This window comes from Sphaerodactylus townsendi, linkage group LG01 (genome assembly GCF_021028975.2).
Source record: "Sphaerodactylus townsendi isolate TG3544 linkage group LG01, MPM_Stown_v2.3, whole genome shotgun sequence".
NCBI classification, from domain to species: Eukaryota; Metazoa; Chordata; class Lepidosauria; order Squamata; family Sphaerodactylidae; genus Sphaerodactylus; species Sphaerodactylus townsendi.
Window position 1 is genome coordinate 95,392,960 of NC_059425.1, and position 22,915 is coordinate 95,415,874.

Here is a 22,915-nt window from a genome sequence, read left to right on the forward strand (position 1 = left end):
ATCCAACTCCATTTGGATTTCTGCGCGTTGCTTCTCACGGTCCCGTTGCAGATTTTCGCGTTCCTCTTCCCAGAGTTCGCGTTCGTGCTCCCACGCAAGTTTGGCTTCACGCAGCAGGGCCACTTCATCGTCCCAACTTTCCTTCGAGGGCATTGGGAACGGGTCAGGGTCGGGATTAAGTTCCACTTCAGACGGACTTCTTTCGATTCCTCTGACCGCTCCACGGAGCTCTTCCATCCGTTCACTTGCTCCCGGCTCTGGAGCCGCAGTTTTAGTATGGAACCCTCTACCGATCATCGATCCGACTCGCGTCATTGTTCCAGCCTCAGCCGTAGTCTTGGGACGCGCCCCGGTACTATGCCACTGCTGCTCCTTGGGAATATCATCAAAGTACTTGTCTAGGAATCTTTCCATGGATTCCTGGGTGTCAGCATGGATGGTTGTCAGTCCCAGTTCCTCAGGGACTGGTTGCATTTGGGGTTTGTAATCCACTCGTTGTCGGAGGGAAACGAACCGGTCGACAGGCGCCCGATCCATGGATAATGCACCAAACGTTTCATGCATCTCCACGCGATCGAACCCACCTTGTTCATCCCAATGAAACAAGGGCAAACTTGTACTGTCTCTAGGTCTGGAGAGAGTCACCAGGGAAATCGGGTCATCTCCATCTCCTAGATCCTCGGAATCTGGAAGGGAAGGCTCGAAGCCCTCTATGGGGGCTATTGTGCCTTCCACATGGTCAAGCGTACTCAATCTCTGCATGTCGAAACACCAGAGATCCACTTCGATGTAACAGTAAAGGTTAAAAAGTGTTTCCTGTCATAATGTAAGGAATTCCAAAGAGCAGAAATAAAAGGCTTTTGGATGTAAGACCGTTTATTCAGACATCTTAGAAAGCACACACACACGACATGACAGGAATGAGACCTCCCGCCCAAACTTCAGGTTATAACGTACTCAAACCCTTCCCCCTCCCTGGGCCATCCAGGCCCATCTCATGGGAACGGAATGCTCATCTTGGACAGCAAGATAAGCCGTCCACCAAGGTTGTTGCTGCCGATTCTGGCCCGCCGCCCGGCTGGAGGCATTCCGTCAAGGCCAGCTGGCTGGAAGAGAACCAGGCAGAACTGCCATCCTTACAATAAGCTGGATTTGCAGTACCCCAGATGTGTACTGTTTATGTTTTAAAATGCCCAGGGTGATGAAGAGACTGGAGTTGTCTGGGGCAGCAAGCAGCATGTAGCACCCAAAGCAACACCCCTGGTCCCAATGCTGCTGCCAACAGCCTGCTCAATGGGCTGCCTTCCCTGCACCTGCCTCACCCCCATGAAAAAGGAAAAGGAGGGAGTTGCCAGCTCTACCACTTTGATGCTCCCCAGCCACCGGACTCACAGCATAACAATGCCTCCTTTTCCACCCAGTTCCTCTCCTGCCAAGGATTTTTGCCAGTCTTCCCTACCCAAGTCCTGCTGCAGACTCGCTAATTGTTTCCCACAATACTCACTGCAGTCCACAGAAGGCTGCAGTGAGAACAAGGTGGGGAAGCTGACCTTATCTAACAGAACTCCACTCACAGTGCTTAAGATCCAAGCCAAATATTCTATAGACACTGGATGATGCTTAGAAAGCAAAACCCACTTCCACCTCTTGGCTTGTAAAGGCAGGCATTTTAATATTTCTGTCAAGCAGCTCTTTATGGTAGAGGAAGAGCAGAAGAATAGATTTTTCCACCACACTTTTGTCTGCTTTAAGGAGTCCCAAAGCAGCTTACAATCACATTTCCTTCCTTTCCCCCAATAGGCACCTTGTAAGGTAAGTGGGGCTGAGATAGTTCTGACGGAATTGTGACTAGCCCAAGGTCACTCAGCAGGCTTCAGGTGGAAGAGGGGGTATCAAACCTAGTTCTCCAGTCTGGTGCTCATGTGGAGGGTTCAGAACCTGCCTCTCTCTCCAGATCAGAACCTGCCTCTCTCAACCACTACACACCATACTGGCTCTTAAGTAATAGTCTTCCTTAGGATACATTTGTGCTGGATCAGAATGTGCCGGAATCAATATTGACTGATGTGTCAGCTTTGTCAACAAATGCGCAGTTGGGAAAGAACATTAAATTACACTCACAGATCCTTTTAGAAGAGATTATGAAATTTGTACCAATACCTCAAATCACATACAGCATCTAAAAACACCCTTCAACTGTTTAATAGTTCCTAGATGTTTTTGTATGCAGAAGAGCATTAGTATAAATCTCACTAAAATAAATATTGATGGTAGAACTTGATAGAGCCAACTAATTCTTCTCTATATTCCAGAAATGGTTTGTGGCTTTCCTTTGGTGTACTTGCCCTTCATCTAAATGCACAAAATTGATAGAGGCTTAATTTGGGAACAGGTTTTGGATTTCTTGTTTTACCATTTTTGGACTGAGTGTGCCAGGCCAATATAACACTGCAGAATGCATTCAGTTCTTCAACCTCATGCACTCTAGTGCATACCTATTGCTATGCCAACTATTTAAGTTGAACATTGCCACTTAAAAACTCCCCATTGCATTCCACTACAGCAAATCAGTTTAATGGTTACACAGAAAAATAGCCCCACCTTAACAAAACTATTCACCTGGCTCTCTACAGAACAATAGCCAATTGTTAGGTAAACCACACTATAAAACAAACTTAGAAAATGAAACACTAAGACTATTCTCTATTACACATTTTAAACATTTTAAAGGTTAATTTCTTAGGTTTCTTAGTCTGTGTTGTAAGTCTGGATGCATAGATAGCTAGGTGTCAATAGCACAATTATTTTTTCCTATTTATTATTCTAATACGTTCTTGGGTAATTTGTACTTGGATGGAAAAATCAGGGCCAGCCTTATCAATGCAGTGAGGTAAAACAAGCACTACCCAATTGATCCCAGCAGGGGATACCTCAACAAATGACTTAGCAAACTTAGCAGTCATGGGATAAGAGTCCTTGTGTGGATTAGTACCTAATTAAAACAGAAAGCAGAGAACAGGAAAAAATGGGTAGTTTTTGCCGTGAAAATAAGCAAGTCTCCAAGTCTCAGAGATCTATATTAGGGCCTGTGCTATTCAGCTTGTTCATAAACAATTAGGAATTAACACTGAGCCATGAAGTGAGGTAGAACCCACAGCTGGAATTGAAGAATTCCAAAGGATCTCTCCAAACTGGGTGTAAGGGAAACAACAACATGACAAGTTAAACTCAGCATATGTAAATAAAAAGTATTATGTGATGTGATTAAAAAAAATCCCTGATTTCACATATACACACTAACCATTAAACTGATTTGTTATTATTGAATGCATCCATATTCCTTAAAGTGGCATACCAACCTCATGGGAAATGAACTGTTGGTGATTAACCAAGAAAGGTATCTGGGGGTCTTGGTTGACAGCCCAATGAAAATATCTGCACGCTATGGGGTAATTGTGCCCAAATAGAAAAGAAAAGACAAACTCCATGCTAGGGATTATTAGGAAAAGGACTGAAAAGAAAATATGTCGTATAGTAATGGTTTCCTGGTATGGCCAGATATATGTATATTTACAGTCATCCCACTCAAAAAAGAAATCAGAATAGACCTGAAAAAGGTGCAACAAATGACAGTCAAAACAATCAAGGGGCTAAAGCTACAATAAATTGATAGGGAGTAGATTTAGTAGAAGCAGAAAAGGAAGTTCTTGATGCAATTTATAATTATTGGATAGAATTCACTGCTGCAGGCTTTGAGAGACTAGACAGACTCCCAGAGAATTGTCTTCACTCCCTGCTGATAATCTTCCCGGAAGCATCTGGTTGGCTGCTGTGTTTTTTCTTTATCTTTTAGCAATATGCTACTTATATTCTTCTTTAATTATTAGATATTATGTACAATATTTAGTAAACAGTAATAATGTTTAACAATATTGTAAGATAAGTTGTGGTAAAATAGAATAAGGAATCTCACAGTGATAACTGTTACTGTAAATGTGTAGAAGTATTTCCAATTTTTTTTAGTTTTATCTCGTTATAAATGGTATACTTTCTTTGAGATATAATAAATTACTTTAATTCCCCTTGATATAGAGTTATAGCTTATAGAAGAATAAAGGAAAAGCATATTATACATTGCTCATCATAAATGAAATAAACTATGTATCTTAGCACTTATTTATAATCTACCAGATTGTAAACTTCAGAATATGAATTATAACACTGTGACATTATAACTATGTGGTATTAGATTATAATATCATAGCCATGCGACATTTGACAAAAATAAGGAGGTGTTGCAGATAAAGATGTCTTTTGTTTGTAGGAATTGTTGAACCCATCAGTGTTACAAGAGAGTATTTTCTTAATGTCCGAGTTAGCCAGTGGTTTAGTTGTTGATGTCTGTTTGTTGGTTTGTTTATGGTTTGTTCTTTAGTTGATTGTGTTATACATCCATTATATTCTGGAATTTGAAGACTTTTTTTGTTTGGAAAAGTGTTTGATGATTGAGTCTGGTGATATTGCAAGAGAAAAATTTACTGAGATTTGGATCAGTCATGTGTTTTGGTGTTGTGAGTTTGTTGTCTTGTGATTTGTTTGCTTGGCTAGTTTGTAGTATTCTTTGAGAGCTTTGTGTTACTGTATAAAAAGTAACTTCAGAGTAGTTTCAAAGTGTTTTGGGACATACACTCAGAGTAAAGAATGAGTTCATGAAAGAGCAAACTGTTTCCTAGGATATAAAGTATTCAGTATTAACCCCATATTGTAAATATGAAGTTGAGATAGCAGTTCAGAATTATTAAGCAGAAATAGAAAGAAGTGGTTTTAGACAAGTGCAAAAAAATAATAATAGTGGTCTTCAGTGGTGAAGTACATGGACATAGCTTTAAACCTAGAATTCCTTTATTCTACAATAAGTTATTTTGATAAATTGCATGCTACGTTTCCCCCCAAAAAGCAGCATAATATAATTTTCAATTAATAAATGCAGCTACAATAGAACAGAATCCAGCCCCCAGAATTGTGTTGCCATCCTTCTGGGGGCAGGATGGAGCCGACATTAGTCAGCTTCCAGCAGACATTCATGCCAAGAATGCCCCCAGCTGGCCATCAGATTTATGCCATCAAAAACAGTGGTGTAAGTCTCTTTCTTCGATGGGACTCTTCAGGTGGCAGGAGGGATTCTGATTTCCCTCCTGTCTACGCCACCTAGATCTCCTTTGAAGGCAGGGCAGCCTATATGGCACCATCTTCAACAGCCACAGCTCTCTCCCCCCCGCTCCCCCAGACATTTGGATTGCACTGTTATTCTACCATTTCAAATATACAGTCATGATACAGCCAAAATTAACAATTCTAAACTCCATTGATTTCATTGGAAAAGGTAAGTATATCTTCCATGAAAATCATGGAAGTTTAACTTATTTGAATTGTCTCTGGCTTGTGTCATGTTATATTGTTTCAGTGTGAGAATGGTTTGTTCTGATTTGTCTTACTATGTAAACTGGAATTTTAAAAATAACAAGTTTATTAAAAACTTCCAAAAGATGGTAAAGCTTCATTCTCTGAATTCTTCTTAGATTTTCAAAATTCTTTTTGAGCCATGGGCAACAGAAATGAACACCAAAACAGACCTAACAGACCTTCATAAGTTGTATTCTCAATTACTTTTCATGCAAAATGTATAAACTCTTTTTAAAAATTCTTGAAAATTTCAATACTTAGCCATTAAAACAATTTTGCTATATCTTTACAGGTCTTAACATATTCAAGATTTCACAGTGTCATTTGAGAAAATCTTCTGAAACCTGAATTTACTCAGTTATAATAAAAATGTTATCAAGGCAAGCAATAAGCGAAATGCTAGTGTTTTCCAAATGCATGCAGGCTCTGGTTTTTTTAACTCACCATACAGAAATAAATTACTGCTATATGTATATATTATCCAATATATAACCTTCATTTCTACTTCTTCCTGTAATATTTGTCTTATTGTATAAATTATTTAAAAATTCTTAAAAATAAATATTTGGTTTTTGGAAACTTTTAACTATTTTGTAAAATGTTTTAAAAGACATCTTGGGATGTCATAAATTATATACTCCCCTTTTATAAACTTTTACCATCTATTTAGTTATAGGGCTTTAGTAGAGATGTGTTTATTGAAAATACAGAAGAATTCTATTTTCACTCTTATTTATTTCTAACCGAGAAGTTCAACTAGACTCTACAGAGGACACATGGTTTACCAACTCACATCTCCACAGTAACTAGTACAAAAAAATGTGTCATGTGACATCATTACAACACTTCTGAAAGCAGTATCCAATGAACTAGAATGGGAAGTAGAGAAATGCTTGAGTGTACTGATGTCATATCCCATATTTCTTTTATTAAACATTACTTGGAAGACATGGGCTTGTAGCAGCCATGTGTTCCCCTGAAATGACTAGTTAGGACCTAAAATGATCCTTTCACTGATATCTATTGACCAAACAATGAGAAATTAAACAAGATGCTGATGTCATTTCCTCATATTTAATACTGTATATTTTTATTTGGAAACTGTATCCAATTCTTGGTTTCTAGAAGGTCATTTGTTTGATATTGAGACATTTCTGTTGAGTTTACCTTTACAGATACAATAAGCTTACAATCATATCTACACTTTTCAGGTTACTTTGGTGAAAGCAAATATGATGTGACGACAGTTGTATATTATAAACTTTCTCTGATGATAAAGTTCCTGTGACGGGTTCTCAGACTAGTTCACTTCAGAGCATGTTGTTTTATGATCTGCTAATTTTTCTACACTGTAAGAAATCCAATATTATATTTCCCTATTTCCACCTTTTTCTTAACACACCCTTCCTTGATACTCATATTTAAAAGGATAGCACAAAAAGTGTGTGTGTGTGTGTATACACTTTTTGTGTATATATCTTACAATTTGTGTATATATCTTGCAGTGTATATATATTACACTTTTTGTATATATTTACTTTAAAAGTTGTGTATTGTGTTTTAGTTCACTTTTTAGACAAAATTGGCAGTCAAAATGGCTTGCAGTTTAAACCCATCATGCAAAAATCCATTAAAACACAATAAAAGATCATAAAAATCTGAATGTAAAAGATGACAGAGGTAAGAGAGCAAACACATGCCACTAATTCCAGAAAAATGTCAGTGGCAGTGCCAGACTAGAGAATTCTAATATCCTAAAAATCTTTACATGAGCTGGTCAGAAGGAACTCACTTGGAAGTTTGATAGTGAAGTTGATGCTTTGCGAAAGGCCAATGATTTGGAAAATGATTTCAGTTATTTTCAGCTTAGTTTCCAGAATCTGGAATGTAGCAAGCTCTGTATTATTTCATCTGTTCATGTGTCTGGGTTTGGAAACCATTAGAATTAGTTGGGGTGGGGGGAGTAATAAAATGTATTGAAAGATTATCCTTGACATGTGGAAACGCATAAGGCAGAGGTTTTGAAGGTCAAATGAAGAGGTCTGTCAACTGGACAAATATTTCTAAAGCTGTAAAGCAGCAACCACAATGTACAGGTTTTTTCCACTTTGCTTCTACACAGAGAAATGACTCCTTTAACTTTGCAAGGCAGGATTATTTCCTGTAAAATACCTGCAGCCCTTCATAGTGAACATGGAACACTGCTACGTAATCAACATGGGGTCCCAAAATGAGTCATGACTACAGTGACAATTGTTTGCATAAATGCAGCTGTAAGTGCCATTGAAAGTGGAACTTACTTCTGAGTAAACATGCATAATATTGGGCTGGGCATCCAACTGAAAGCAATGGAACTTACGCTTATGAAGGTGACAAGAGTTTGCTATTTTAAATTGTAAGGGAATGAGCTCAAAAACACATGCTTGTTTATCACAGCGACTCTTGACAGTATTAAGTAGTGACGTGTTTGTGCAAATGAGCCAGCATGCCAGATCAAACAGCAATGGAACTTGCATGTCACATTGCACCCTCTCAAACACAATCAGTTCACACATTCAATTACAGGTCACCAAGTGATATACCAACATTGTGAAAATCAATCCTTAGTTTAAAAAAAAATCAAAAGAAACTTTATTTGTGTGTGGGTTTTTTTGCAGCAGTATAAAACCTTTCTGTTCACCAATACTGTTTCCTACGTTTAAACTATTTTGTGGTTTTAATGTCTCTGTTGTGCTTGCCTGGTAGATTTTCATAAATCATCTTCAGCCACCATATTTGGAGGGAAAAGCAAGACATAAATATTTTGATAGCTAAAAAGCTTAAGTGCAAAAATTATTTGACAGTAGTCCGAGTTATTGACTTTAACATGTTCCAACCAAATTATGGCAGCTGCATATAGTTCTCAAGAAAAAGACATGTAGATGTGGTTTGTTGCCATTGCCTACCTCTACACCCTGGACTTCTCTGATGGTCTCCCAAGCAAGTATTAATCATAGCTGACCTTGCTTAGTTCCCGAGATCTGATGAGATTGAGCTAGCCTGGGTTGATAAATACTGGAAGGGCAGCCATGAAGGATCTAGAAGATTCGGAAGTGTGAGCATGTGTGTCTGGCTACCAAGTTCAAGTTAATTCATGTCATAGTATTCCCTATTGTTATGTTTGAGTGTGAAAGCTGGACAATGAAGAAAGCCAACAGAAAGAAAATAGATTCCTTTGAAATGTGGTGTTGGAGGAGAGCATTACAGATATCAATGACTCCCCCCGCAAACATTAAATAAGTGGGTTTTAGGTCAAATCAAGCTTGAATAATGCTAGGGAAGTCTGAAGTCAACAGGAAAAGAGAAAGACGCAACATCAGATGGATTGACTCTTTAAAGAAAATCATGGGCCTCAGTTTGCAAGACCTGAGCAAGGCTGTTAACAATAGGACATTTTTGAGGCCCCTGATGCATAGAATTGCCAGGAGTTGAAAGTAACTTGGTGGTGCAACCATACCCAGATGTGATCCTTGAACCAAAAACTCTGCCCAACCCTGAAGAAGGCAACTTTGATTTTGAGGATCCATGGGCCTCATGTTGGCAGCTTTATAGATTCATCTGCAAGACTTTATCCATTAAGAAAAGCAGCAAATGAAAATCTCAGGTGCTAGTCAATTGTTAAAGCTAGGAGAGAAATAAGACCCATTTACAAACAATCCACCTCTGAAGTGAAGAAAGCAGGACTCAAAGCCTTGGAAAAAACCAAAAAGTCAGCAACCATCTAAAAGCACAATACACCCAATTCCTTTCTTTTCCAAGCTGGCTGCCTGCTCAGAGGGAAGGGAAGGGAAGCTGCGAAGGCGCCCCTCCACCCGCTTCCCTTCTTCTCCAAATGGGCTGCCTGCTCAGAGGGTTGGGAAGTGGTGAAGGCGTCCCTCCACCTGTTTCCCTTCTTCTCCCAGCAGGCTGCCTGCTCAGAGGGAAGGGAAACAGCGAAGGAGCCCTTCCAGCAGCTTCCCTTCTTCTCCAAGCGGGCTGCCCACTCAGAGGAAAGCGAGGTGACGAAGGCGCCCCTCCACCTTCTACCTTTCTTCTCCGAGCAGGCTGCCCCTCATAGGGAAGGGAAGGGGCAAAGGCGCCCCTCCACCTTCTACCCTTCTTCTCCGAGCGGGCTGCCCCTCATAGGAAAGGGAAGGGGCAAAGGCGCCCCTCCACCTTCTACCCTTCTTCTCCGAGTGTGCTGCCCACTCAGAGGAAAGGGAAGGGGCAAAGGCACCCCCTTACCCACTTCCCTTCTTCTCCGAGAGTGCTGCCCGGCTCAGCGGGAGGGAGAAGCTGCAAAGGCCAGCTGGCTTCCCTTCCCGCCCCTCTCAAGCTGCCAGTGCACGAACAGGGAGCCTGCCTACAGTGGGTGCAAGGGATGGGAAAAGCCAGCAAGCTTCCCTTCCCGCCCCTCTCGCGCCGCTGTTCCGGTGCTGCTGGGCAGAGAAGAGGAGCTGGCTACAGCTCAGATGGTTCCCTTCCCTGCCCAGCAGCACTGGCGGAGGAAATCCCCCCTCATCAGTTAAGTGGGGGACGAGGCTCCGCAGCTTGCGGGGCACCGCACCACGGCCCTGCTGTCTCCGGCCGTCATATGACCCCCATATGCCTCTGGTCCTTGTGTATCATGAACAAAAATAGGAAAAGCAGGGCAAAAAATCCTAGTTGCAATGTATGAGTTATGTCAGCCTACAGCAGTAATACAACAGCTGATTCTGAAAGGCAAGCCTCGCTCCAGAAGACTGAATCTAGCATTTGGCTCCTGTATACACTTTGAGGGAACTGGCCAACCGAAGGAGAAGGAACAGCACCAAGTCGTCCTAGCCCATCGGCTCTGCAGAGACACACCTGTGTCACCTTCTGGCACAGCCGGTTTGCGACCAACCTTGCTATTTATACCAAGCTATTTTAATCGCTCTCGCTCATTGGCCGGCCGGGCTCGATGACGGCACAATCGCACCCAGGGCAAAGTCCCACAGCCTTCCCCTGCTACTGAAACTAGGTGGGGGAGAGGCGGTGATCAAGCAGAGGCGGAACTGGAACTGGGAGGGGCACCTGCCAACGGACCGGGTCCCGGACTGCTGAGAGCAGGGCGTGGCAGGCAGCGCCCCCACAGCCAACTTTCCGATGTGACACAAGATCCGGGACTCCCTCCCCAGCCGGCTGCCCCCACTCTAAAGTAGCTTTCCCTGCCTTGCTGATCAGAAGGAAGCTTTTACTGGAAGAAATATGGGGGTGGGGGACAAGGACGTAGGTAAGGGGGGGTTCTCAGGTTCAGACCCCCCCATTCATGTCCGAAGCTCTGCCCACCCATTTGTGGGTTTTTTAAACATTTTAGTGTTTTTCGGTTTTTGGCCTGCAGGGGCGCATTGTTTATGCTAGCAGCACCAAACTTTCAGGGATTGTTTGGGGGAATCTCCTGATGATACCACCCAGTTTTTGTGAAGTTTGGTCCAGGGGGTCCAAAGCTATGGACTCCCAAAGGGGGTGACCCATCCTCCATTGTTTCCAATGAGAGTTAATAGAAAATGCGGGCTACACCTTTGAGGGTCCATAACCTTGGACCCCCCTGAACCAAACTTCACCAAACATGGCAGGTATCATCAAGAGAGTCTCTTACTGATACCACCCAGGTTTTGTGAAGTTTGGACCGGGGGTCCAAAGCTATGGACTTTCAAAGGGGATGCCCCCATCCCCCATTGTTTCCAATGGGAGGTAATAGGAGATGGGGCTACACCTTTAAGGGTCCATAACTTTGGACCCTCTGAACCAAACTTCACCAAACCTGGGTGGTATCATTAGGAAAGTCTCCTAAAGATACCCTAAAAATTTTGTGCTGCTAACTTAACAATTGCACCCCTGACAGCAGGCACCCCCCCAATTTCCCCAGATTCTCCTTTTAAATCCACCCCCTTCGGCATGGATTTAAAGGGAGAATCTGAGGTCCTCAGTTTAGAAGAAGAAGAGTTTGGATTTATATCCTCCCTTTCTCTCCTGTAGGAGACTCATAGGAGCTTACAATCTCCTTGATCTTCTCCCTCACAACAAACACCCTGTAAGGTAGGTGGGGCTGAGAGAGCTCCGAAAAGCTGTGACTAGCTCAAGGTCACCCAGCTGCCGTGTGTGGGAGTGCACAGGCTAATGTGAATTCCCCAGAGAAGCCTCCACAGCTCAAGCAGCAGAGCAGGGAATCAAACCTGGTTCCTCCAGATTAGAATGCACCTGCTCTTAACCACTACGCCACACTGAAAGTGATGCTGTTTCAGGGTGGGGGATAATCCACTCCAAAACAGCATCACTTTCAATGTTGTTTAACTGGGGACCCCAGATTCTCCTTTTATAAGCACTAGGCCAGGGTGGGGCTTGGGGAGGCATGGCCATGCCCTAGGTGTGGGTGGGGGTGTGGTCCCACCCCCAACCCCCCCATAAAAAATCTATACCTACGTTCCTAGTGGGGGAGCCTCTGTCCCTTGCTTTAGTTGCAAAATAGTTATTCCAGCTCAGTTTATCAGAGCATGGTTTCCTTGCAAACAGCGTAGCCGCACCTAGCGTCATTGGACTGGACAGGAGATTGGAGAAATAGGTTTCGATTACCAGAGGAGAGGAGCCTGGGGTTGTGGAAATCGCAGAAATCAGACTGCTAAGAAGATAGTTGACCCCATTTTCTCTCCAAAACATTATTTTATTTACGCTCCTAGGCTAGCCTCACAGATGAGCATCAATAACTGCCTGAGCTGTCCTCCCTTTAGGCATGTTGCTTCCTGTACCACCACCTGTCTTGTATATACCACTAATAGCTACCTTTGTGTTGAACTTTTTTTCCTTTTCCTGAAACTCTCCCTGCCCATTTTTCTCCTCCACTTTTGTCCAACACGCGCTGTGAGGAGGAGTCCTGCTTTTTCTGTATTCTGTAAAGCAAATGCACAGCACACTGTTGGGTAAATATTAAATAAACAGCAATTGCAACCCTTCACACTTTGGTATGTGTTTTCCCTCACTCCTGTGAAACTGCTGTATATGCATAACCCCATTATGGAACAAGTCATACCTAGATTACCAGTACATCTTTAGAAATTCTCTTTCCTGTAGCTGTTTTTCATAAAAGACTTACACCATATTTTACTGTTTTCCAGACAAGCTGAGGGGATTGGATGGAGAAGAAGTAAAAACAGGCAGTAAAGTGGGTTCAGTTTAAACCTTCCAGTAGCCAAGCCAATCGCTTTCAACTACTGTGTCTTCCACCACTGTAAGAACATTTACTGGGCAGGGGAGTTGCAGCAGTAATGGGAGAAGCCAGAAAAACTTTGTGTCCCCTTAAAAGCAGAGGAGCATGTTTTATATCCAAACAGAGAATATAATTCCTTCAGTTTCATTTGTCCTTGATTTTATTTCTCATTGATCATCTTTCTCTTTTTTACCATTTTAAACACTAACAGTTTTAAACATTTATAAATTAACGTATAATACACATATTATGCACATATTTTAAAATATACCTCAGTTGGAATTTGTAGACTATACCAACTGCAACCTCAAAATTGTAGCATAGGAGGCCAACATCTGGCACATTTTGGCCTAGGTTTTTTTATTCTAATCAGAAACAGCCTAGCTGCTTCTTGAAGTTCAATAAGTAGTAATCATCTGGTAAGGCTTTCAATTACATTATCACCTGCTAATTGCTTGAAAATTAGGGATGGCTTCTGAAGCTGGCAATGGAATATTCAATGTTGTATTCAACAACAAAACCATATGTTACAGAATTGTTTTAAAATATAAACCTGAGGGGAAATAGATCAAGTTGGTTTATGAAATATGGTTGGTTTAACCTAGTGTTTTGATAGCTGTTGCTAACCAACCCTGTACAGAACTTTTTATTTACCTTTTTGCTATGATTCATAGCTAACTCCTTCACAGTTGTGTACCTCAGATTGGGTGTGCCATAAAGAGGCAGTGAATAATCCATATGTTTTAGATTACCTCAGTGCCTTGCGCTGTCAGTTGGAGAAGCATCTATAGCATCTTCTCTATAGTTCCTTAAAGGTACATGGAGGCTTTTTGGTTGTTCTATTTTCTGTTCTCAAAAGCACTTCTCCTGAGAAGAAAAGTGAATTAAAAATATAGTACCTTTATAAATCCTGAACAGTGCTTGGACACTTGGTAGAGAGATATGTTCTCCTTATTCTCACTGTGATATCCTAGACCAGTGGTGGCGAACCTTTGGCACTCCAGATGTTATGGACTACAATTCCCATCAGCCCCTGCCAGCGTGGCCAATTGGCCACGCTGGCAGGGGCTGATGGGAATTGTAGTCCATAACATCTGGAATGCCAAAGGTTCGCCACCACGGTCCTAGACACTGTCTAGTGAAAATCATTGCAGTGTCACTGAAATGCAATGAAGATAGTTTCAGAGGGTAGCTGTGGTGATCTGCATTAGAACAGGTAAAAAATCTTGTGGGTCTCTATGGTACTACTGGACTTGAATCTAGCTAAAAGGCTGCTGTATTCAATTACTACCTTCCAATTGCATTTGATAAACTGCCGAGAAGAAACTTCTGTCTTCTCGGATCTCAAAAAAACAAACAAGGATCTACTAAAAGGTTTATTAATTTAACCAAAATCCTTTAGGCTTTGCTTGAAATCACTAAAATACTTTGCCATGGTGAAATTCACAGGCCACTCTAAAAGGAATAATCTGTACCATTCAATAAGTCTGAGATATCTTGAAAGAAGGGATCATACATATACACTTTGATATTTCTTCATAAACTTGAAACTCTGCAGATAAGGTATATATACCATGCAGTCTTTCACATCTCAAAATGAGGAACCTGTAGCTCATTCTCCTCAACAGGCAATATTCCCCTTTCACTGGCAATATTATTATATTAGCTATTCACCTAGTACATGAGAAAGTTTTGATTCTTGAAGTGTAGAGTGGCCTTCCCTGCAGAACAGCAAATAATTGCTAAAGGAGAAGCAAGAAGTATTAAATAATGCAGCAGAACAAAAGGATGGCTTAAAAATAATAAGTAAAAGGTAAACAAAAGTAAGAAATCTTTTTAAATTGATGATGATGTCTGCACTGGCTTGTGAAAGAATGTATTTGTTTGCCTTAACTGAAATTCCCATCTTTTTAATGGATGGAAACCATATGCCTCCATTTGCTGTGTAACAAGCAGAAATTAACAAGGGAAACCATTCTCAGGATGAACTAGTGGGCAAAGCTTCATCAGCTGTTTTCTGCTTCCTACGCATCTGCTAAAGGCCTGAAGGTGGCATTCCACAAAGGAGATGGCAGCACTTAGGAACATTACTCAGATATATGGGATACTCTGGCCGATTACTCTGACGGAAAACAAGAAGCATGCATGCGACAAGAGGAAGCATATCAGGAAAAGATTTCTTGCCCCAACGCTCTTCCAGTCCCCCCCCCACACCCGTGTGTCCCAGTGCATGTGGGTAATCGTCCTCTGAGTCCATACTTTTGTCCAAGGAAAGGGAAGATTTCAGTTTTACTTGGCCATTTGGCATTCCACTTGTAATGTGATCTTAATTTTGATATATTAGATTACATTTTGTGAACACATTGGGGACACAATCCCATGTCTCAGGTTTGAATATCAACTTGATCCTGACCAAGCGTGTTATACAAATGTATGGAGGATAGTTTTGTCATTGACTATTAGTCATGATTACTGAATAGGTAGGAGCTCTGGGTTCAGAGCCATTCTACCTTTGACTGTAAGGTGTTATAAATGAAGCAGCCAGGAATTGCCATTGCCAACAAGCCCCTATTTGCAGGCTTCCCTATTGCTACCAAATGGTTGCTATTAGATAACAGGATGCTTGACTATGGTCTGCACCTCCATGACTATTCTTATATGGTCTTATGATTTACACATGTTCATATGGTCTTATGATTTATACATGTACCATATGGTCTTATGATTTACACATGTACCAGAATGAGGTGGCAGAACCCACAGGCGAACTGAACTACAACATGTAAATAGAACAATTAAATTACTGAATGCTGTCCAGCACCTAAAAAGCTGGGAAAAGGTGAGAAAAAAGTCTAATCAATAAATAGAAATAAAATTTAAAAAACCCTGCCTGTAAATGAAATCCCAGCACAGTTTCATAGTTTAAATAGCTCCACTGTGGTCAGAAAAAAACCCCTTACACAGCGATCCTAAGAAGAAAAGTTGGCTTTTATGACCTACTTTTCTCTACCGCAACAAGTTTCAAAGTTGCTTGCAATCATCTTCCCACCCCACCATCCACAAGAGAAATCTTGTGAGGTAGGAAGGGCTGAGAGAGTTTCAAGAGAACTGTGACTGGCCCAAGTTCACCCAGCATGTTTCATCTGGAGGAGCAGGAAAATCAAGTCCAGTACTTTAGCTTAGCCTGCCACTCTTAACCACGACACCATGCTGGCTGTCTTTTAAATCCATTGAAGTGTATGGGTTTAGAAAGGCATGACTCTTTTTAGGATTGTGCTGTTAGAATGCCAGCAGGCAGTAGGTAAAAACTAAAATCTCTCTCCCTGGTTTATCAGTTTTCTGCATTCTATTTTTATATGAATGGGAATATTACATGGTGGCATCTCGTACCTTCAGCCTGAAGTGATAACAGTTTATAATCTTAGTATTCTAACACATAATTCGGGGCGGGGGGGGGGGGGGGGGGTAGACCAGCCTGACCAGAACTTTGAGACTCAAATGGAAGTTGATGTGCAAGTTCAAGGCAACATTCTTAGTTTCCACATCAAACCCCAACTCACGCTTGCTTGGGCCAAGAAAGATACAAAAGACAGCAATGTGACATCTGCCTTGAAGACTGAGCTTTCAGAAAGGAAGTTGACATCCCCACCAATATACTAGATTTAAAGATGGACAGGAAATATGTCAAGTACAACAAAACTTATCTGTTGAAATAACTGGAGGGAAATTGTGTGGCAAGGGGCAAACCCCCTCTTGAGACTCCCCAACACATATTTTCAAAGGAGCTGGGAAAGATGTAACAGGCAGCACAATGCAGTATCTTTTTTTGAAGACTGAGATATCAGAATGAAAACTGATTTGTACCTTTACTGAATTAAATAAAACACCCTCTGTCTCTGTATAAATTTGTATGGCAACTCTGGTTATCATAACCATGGTTATGATGTGAATAGGTCATAATGCAAGGGAGTCCACGTTCCAAAGAAGCCATTTTCTCCAAGGAAATTAGGTGTGACAATCCCTCAGTCCTTAACACAGAGTTCCTGGCAGCTCCTAGAGCTACCCAGAAATTAAAAGAGTAGTTCAAGTAATAACTGAAAACTCTATGGAAATAACTTTTAGTTCTACCATAGAGTTTCTGGTGATTCCTAGAGCAACCCTTTTTTACTTCTGCCTTGCCCTAGGAATTGCTGGAAACTCTGTGGTAAAAGCTTCCTGTGGGTAAATAAGCCTTTTTTTTTCTTTTTACATTTTTCTCCTGGGATAGTGCCCTTATAGCTCTCTAAGTAGTTGCCAGACACTGCCTGGCAAATCTAAGGGAACTGATCTTCATGGTCTGGCAAATAGTTGTAACTCCAGGAGATCTCCAGGCTGCAGCTGAAGATTTGTAACCCTATTCAGTCCCCTCCTGTCAAGACAAACCGTAACTCAATCATAGGCTTTCTCTGTTGCAACCTCCCATGTCTCGAAACAGCCTTCCAGTACCCAGGAAATAGGCCCCCACTTTGGTAGCTTTAAGGATAGGCAATGATACCAAGCTTTTTAGAAGGATGTGTTGGGTTTTACAGATGAATAAAGTGTGAAATTTCAAATGGCCAGTGTTTGCATGTTTTATAATCATTGGCTTTAGAAAAAAAATTGGTGTTTTTTTATTTTTACCTATCTTGTATCCAGAATTAAAGGTAAGCTTACAAAGATGGTACTTGTGAGAACAGAAAGGTGGAATATAAATGTTGTAAAAATAAATAAACAAATGCTATTGCAATAGGACTCATGCAGGCCTGGGAGATAACATATAACAGTGATGGCGAACCTATGGCACGGGTGCCAGAGGTGGCACTCGGAGCCCTCTCTGTGGGCACGCGCACACAGAGTTTGTCATGTGGGGGGCAGAAAATCACACACACACCCCACACACACATCTAGGCTGGCTTGGGCCACTGAGCACAACCTGCGCGCACTGCTGTGAGCAGGGAGGACTCAGCTGGTGGACCTGGTGCCTGTGCTCCGGGTGGCTGTTGCCTGACGGGGGGTGCGGGGGGTGCAGAGGAGGCAGAGATTCTAGAGAGGCGCAGAGCGGTGCATGCGGGACTTGCTGGAGGCTACAGCAGGCTGGCCCCTGCTCGAGTGGGTGGGGCAGAGGAAGAGGGAGCCAACCGGTTTTTTCTAAACTAAAACCTCAGGTTAAATTGCTGGGTTGGCACTTTGCAATAAATAAGTGGGGTTTGGGTTGCCATTTGGGCACTCGGTCTCAAAAAGGTTCGTCATCACTGACATATAACATTTCAGAGACATACCACTGCTTGCCCTCCACACCCATTTTCAAGAGGACTAGGAGCAAATGAGGCCCTTCAAACAAATCATTAATTTATTTTCAAGCCTTATCTTGGGGGCCTCATTTGCCTATCTACGAAGCCATCTATACCTTTTTCAACTGTCTTTGTTCTAGAATGCTCCATTTGGGTTCTGGTGCCTTTCTAGTTCTGTCCCCAAAGCACTGGGACCCAAACAGAGCATTGTAGAACAAAGATGGTCCAGGAAATGGTGGATGAATCCTCAAATCTCCTGTGATCTTTATATTGAGAAAGGTATAGCTTCAGTGAAATTAGATCACTAAGCCTTTATCACATTCGGGAAGAAGAACTATAAAACTGCATGTTGCAACTCCTGTATTTCGATAGCACTGCCCTTGCTGACATCAGGCCTAAATTTAGCAAGCTTCCAGTATCACACAACAAACAGTATCTCTTTTGAGTAGGTGTATTCTTGGACTCCTGCCTCTCATTTAGCACTTTACTCATGGTGAACAAAGGTTAATTATCTGGAGCTGGAAACTCCTACTGAAAAATGAATGTGCAACTCCCATTGTGATCTAATGCAATGTGCATTTTGAACCATCAATCTTTCCTTTTCTCTGCTAGATTCAAGTCCAGTAGGATCTTGGAGACCAGCAAGATTTTGGGCTTCAATCTTCCTAGAGTGAAAGGTCCCTTTGTCAAGTACAAGACATCTAGCTGTTCTACTACTAATCCACATGTCTCCCATCTCCCCACCAAAAAACCTTCCTTTTCTCTGTTTTGCTGAAAGGTAATTGCATATTGAATGGGATAGAGCAACAATAAAATATATACATATCATCATTTTACTGTGTAAAGTGCTGTCAAGTCACAACTGGTTTAGGGTGACCCCAGCAAGGCAAGAGAGAAGTGGTTTACCATTGCTTTCCTCTGCAGAATCTTCCTTGGTGGCCTCCCTTCAAAGTATCCACCCTGCTTAGCTTCTAAGATCTGACATGGTCAGGTAGAATCAAGCCACCCTCTCTCCCCATCTTCTTTCTGACTAATTTGTTAATTTAAATGATCAAGGCGGGGGCAGGGGGGCATGCACCAAAATTTTATTCATTTACTTTCCTTTGTTTCTGTTTCATTTACTTTCCTTACTTTCTGTTTTTAAAGATATTTTCTCTTGGGTTTCACTATTACCGGTACTTATATGCAGAGTCTTTATTACACTTGGTTTTTATTTGATTATTTTAAACGGGAAATGTAGGGATGAGCCCCGCGAACCCAGCAGAACCTCAGGCAGAGCACAGGAATGCCTGTGTCATCTGTGTCCTTCTGGGCGCACACGCTCACCCATCCCCCCGATCCCCCATGAGTCACAGGTCATGAACTACCTGACTCACGGTCACTAGGTCTCCCAGTCAAAGGGACAAAGGGGCTCTTGCCCCCAGGTATGGATTAGACGCACGTAGGCAACCCCATGATGTCATGTATCATATGATATTCTCCCGCTCTCCCGCTCTCCCGCTCTCCCGCCTCCCATACACGCCCCTATGGTAAACCCTAATAAAAGGTGCCAGGGACTAGCACACGGCGGAGTTGCCAGATCCACGGATCACACGCTTCCTGCCGCTGGCTCTCTCCACCGGATGATATCACCGCGTCTCGCCTCTTCCTTGCGACCCCCGCGGGCCAACTTCAGGGAAATTCATTTCTATCTGTACCTTTTTTCTCCCAACCATCTGGATGAAACTTTTGTGTCCTTGGTTAAAGAATCCTCCCTAAGAAAAAAAGCCAATATAATAAAAGAATTTGTAAGAAATTAACATTTAACATTTTGAAATTAACATTTAATTAATACAGAAATTACAGAAAATTAATACAGAAATTTAATTAATACAGAAATTAACATTTTGATTTGATAACACCTACAGAGAGGCATGAAAATAGAAGCATATGACTGAGTTTTTCTTCCTTTCCCATGATTCTCAAGTAAGTGATGGGAAAGTCTATTTTTAAACAAACCAGGTAAGGGGACTCAAACCCCATCACTTTCTACACCTTATTCCAGTTCATGAAGTATCTTTCTTCCAGCCAGGTTCTAACATCATAAGGCATTCCGAATTTGATCCTCCTCACCCTTCACCTTTTGACATCTGAATGAGAAATTGTCTTTTTCCTTACAGAAGCTAATAGCAGTTTAAGAAGATAAGAAGAGCCCTACTGGATCAGACCAGTAGTCCATCTAGTCCAGCATCCAGTCTTACCCAGTGGCCAACCAGTTCCTCTGGAGGTACAGCAACAAGGCTGAGGCCTTTCCTTGATGTTGCCTCCTGAGGTTTACTGTGTCTGAATGTGGAGGTTCCCTTTAGTTCCTGTGACCAGTAGCCATTGATAGACATATCCTCCATGAATCTATTGGGGAAACTGAGAAGCTCATTTCATAGTTGCTTCTGTCCCCTGCAGGCACGATGCTGCACCTGGGATGACAAGGAAACTCCAGGAACAGCAGAAAGAATGAACTGGCAAAAATCATCCTGTTCTGTCCACTGAAATCCTCTATTTGATCCAAGGCATAGTTTGGCCCTAGGACATCAGCAGTCTAATTTACTGTAATCTAACTTTTCTGAGGTCCGGGATTCATTTTCATGAGCAAATGCATTGGATCCATCCAACCAGCTTTTCTGATGGTGAAAAAGAAAGGATTCTCGTTAGCCACTAACAAATATATGGTAGCCACTAACAAATATACAGAACCTCCATTTACAAAAGCCACCTGGGATACAGGCTGTATCAGGGAACTGCACAACACTGAAAGAAAAATCTGGCTGGTCCAGGCTCTAGACCATTAAAAAATATTCTATAAGATATCCACTCTTGCCCTCAAAGGGTCCTCAGGGGACAGGGGCACCCATTACCCATTATTCCCTCTTTTTGGTCACCATCAGCCACAGTGAGCTTTTGATTTGCTCTCTTTTATACACAGAGCTAAGGCATATGTCACTTTAAGTCCTCTGTCTTTTCCCTAGAATTGGAGCCAGTCTGCTAGGCCCACCTAGCCTAGGGAACCGTTCTGCCTGATGCTGGTCTCTGCTGTTTGGTCCTCTTTGTCTCCAGTCCTAAAGTTTCTTTCTTCATTGGAAGCCATCTACACTCCTCCCATGAGCAAGCTGTTTACAGGTAAGTCTTCCCCTGGCTTGCCTTCCCCAGCATCCTTTCCCTTGCTGCTGCTCCTCTTCTGTCCCATTGAGGCCCACCTCTTCATCATGTTCCAGCTTACAGGAAGGGAGGCTGCTCTGCCCATTGCAGCCCCACCCCAGCCAGTTTTAAACTAGGCTGGGGTGGAAGCATTGCAGGGCTCTTGTGGACCGCCACCCTCATGATTATATTACAAAAAGTCTAAAATAAGTTTTTTCCCCAAACAAGTCATGTTCTTTTCATCATTATGTTTGTTATTAACACTGTTCTGAATCATAACTACGGCTTTTTATCAGGGCCAATCGACACATCACACTGGGAAATCTATGAAGAGATTTCTGTTAAAACTGTAAACTGCATCTATTGGGAACCTTCAATCATACTGGGACCATGATATTGGGGGGGGGGGCAGGTTTTCCAGTTTTGTGCCAATATTTCCCCCCTTCTGCCTGGCTGCCAGATGAAGTAGTTTTATACATAACGAAAGGGATAGTGGAGAGGCCAGTTTTAGAGTGTTTACTGCCTTTTAGGCAAATGAATTTACTGGGCTACATATTTAAAATGCTTATGACACCCAGCTGTATCTATTGCAGCCAGTCAAGTGCCACTTCAGAAAATCCGGCCAGTGTGTGGAGGCTGTGGCAAAATTGATGAAGCAGAGCCGACTGAAATTGAATCTAGGGAAGACAGAGTTCCTGTGGCTGGGCTGGGCAGATGCCAGAGTAGGATACCAGCTCCCAGCTGTTGATGGTGTGCAATTAACACTCAAGCTAGTGCTCTTCCAGTCAAGAGCATGGGTGTCATCCTGGGCACCTCTCTTTCTATGGGGGCCCAGGTCCCAAATGTGGCCAGACTTGAATTTTTCCTTCTGCCTCAGGTTAGGCGACCTACCTGTCTTGCCTTCACCTAGCCACAGTGATCCATGCAATGGTCACCACCAGGTTGTATTACTGTAACTCGCTGTATGCAGGTCTACCCTTGGCCTGATCCAGAAACTTCAGCTGGTGCAGAAATGTAGCTGCACAGGTCCTTATGGGGATGCTGTGAAGACCCACATTCAGCTAGTGCTCTTCCAGCTGCATTGGCTCCTAGAAGAGTGCCGAATCAGGTTAAAGGTTCTAGTAGTGACATTTAAAGCCCTAAAGTGGTCTGGGACCATCATACCTGTAGAACTGCCTCTCTTAATATGTCCCCCAAAGAGCGCTGCACTCTGCTAACAATAATCTACTGGTGATCCCTGAGCCAAAAAGTGTCCGGCTGTCCTCAACTAAAGCCAGAGCCTTTTGGCTCTGGCCCATGGCTGGTGAAATGCTGTCCAGTGAGACCAGGGCCCTGCAGGATGTGTCTCAATTCCGTAGTGCCTGTAAGGTGGAGCTGTTCCACAAGGCCGATAGTTGAGGGCAATAACAGAATGTGATTAACCTTGACTGGCCTCCCTTCCCCTCTCTTTCTATATTAGTGTGGTAGGGAGGTCGGGGAGAATATTTTAGTTTAAATTGTTCCACCCCGGTTGGAATTTTTAATGGTGTCCTAATGTTCTGTATATATGTTTTATCAATAACTGTTGGAAGCTGCTCTGAGCCTACTTCAGCAGAAAGAACGGGATATAAATCCAAGAAATAAATAAAACCTTTGCAGCACGAGGTTTGTAGCCAATTTTCATTTTCAGCCCAAGATTTTCTGTACCTCAAAAGCAGCAGCTTTAAATACTACAGCTGTCTTTGGGCGC

The 22,915-nt window shown here is 42.4% G+C and overlaps 1 protein-coding gene across 1 annotated transcript in view; it reads left to right on the forward strand.

The window, feature by feature from the left end:
- The window catches only part of RSPH3 (radial spoke head 3), a 43,542-nt gene extending 20,958 nt beyond the window's left edge, over window positions 1-22,584 (forward strand). Inside the window, exons 9-10 of the mRNA XM_048505293.1 lie at window positions 21,106-21,168; window positions 22,386-22,584. Of these exons, the coding sequence (XP_048361250.1) occupies window positions 21,106-21,168; window positions 22,386-22,584 (262 nt within the window). The remainder of the gene's footprint in view (window positions 1-21,105; window positions 21,169-22,385) is intronic.
- The last annotated feature ends 331 nt before the right edge of the window (window positions 22,585-22,915 follow it).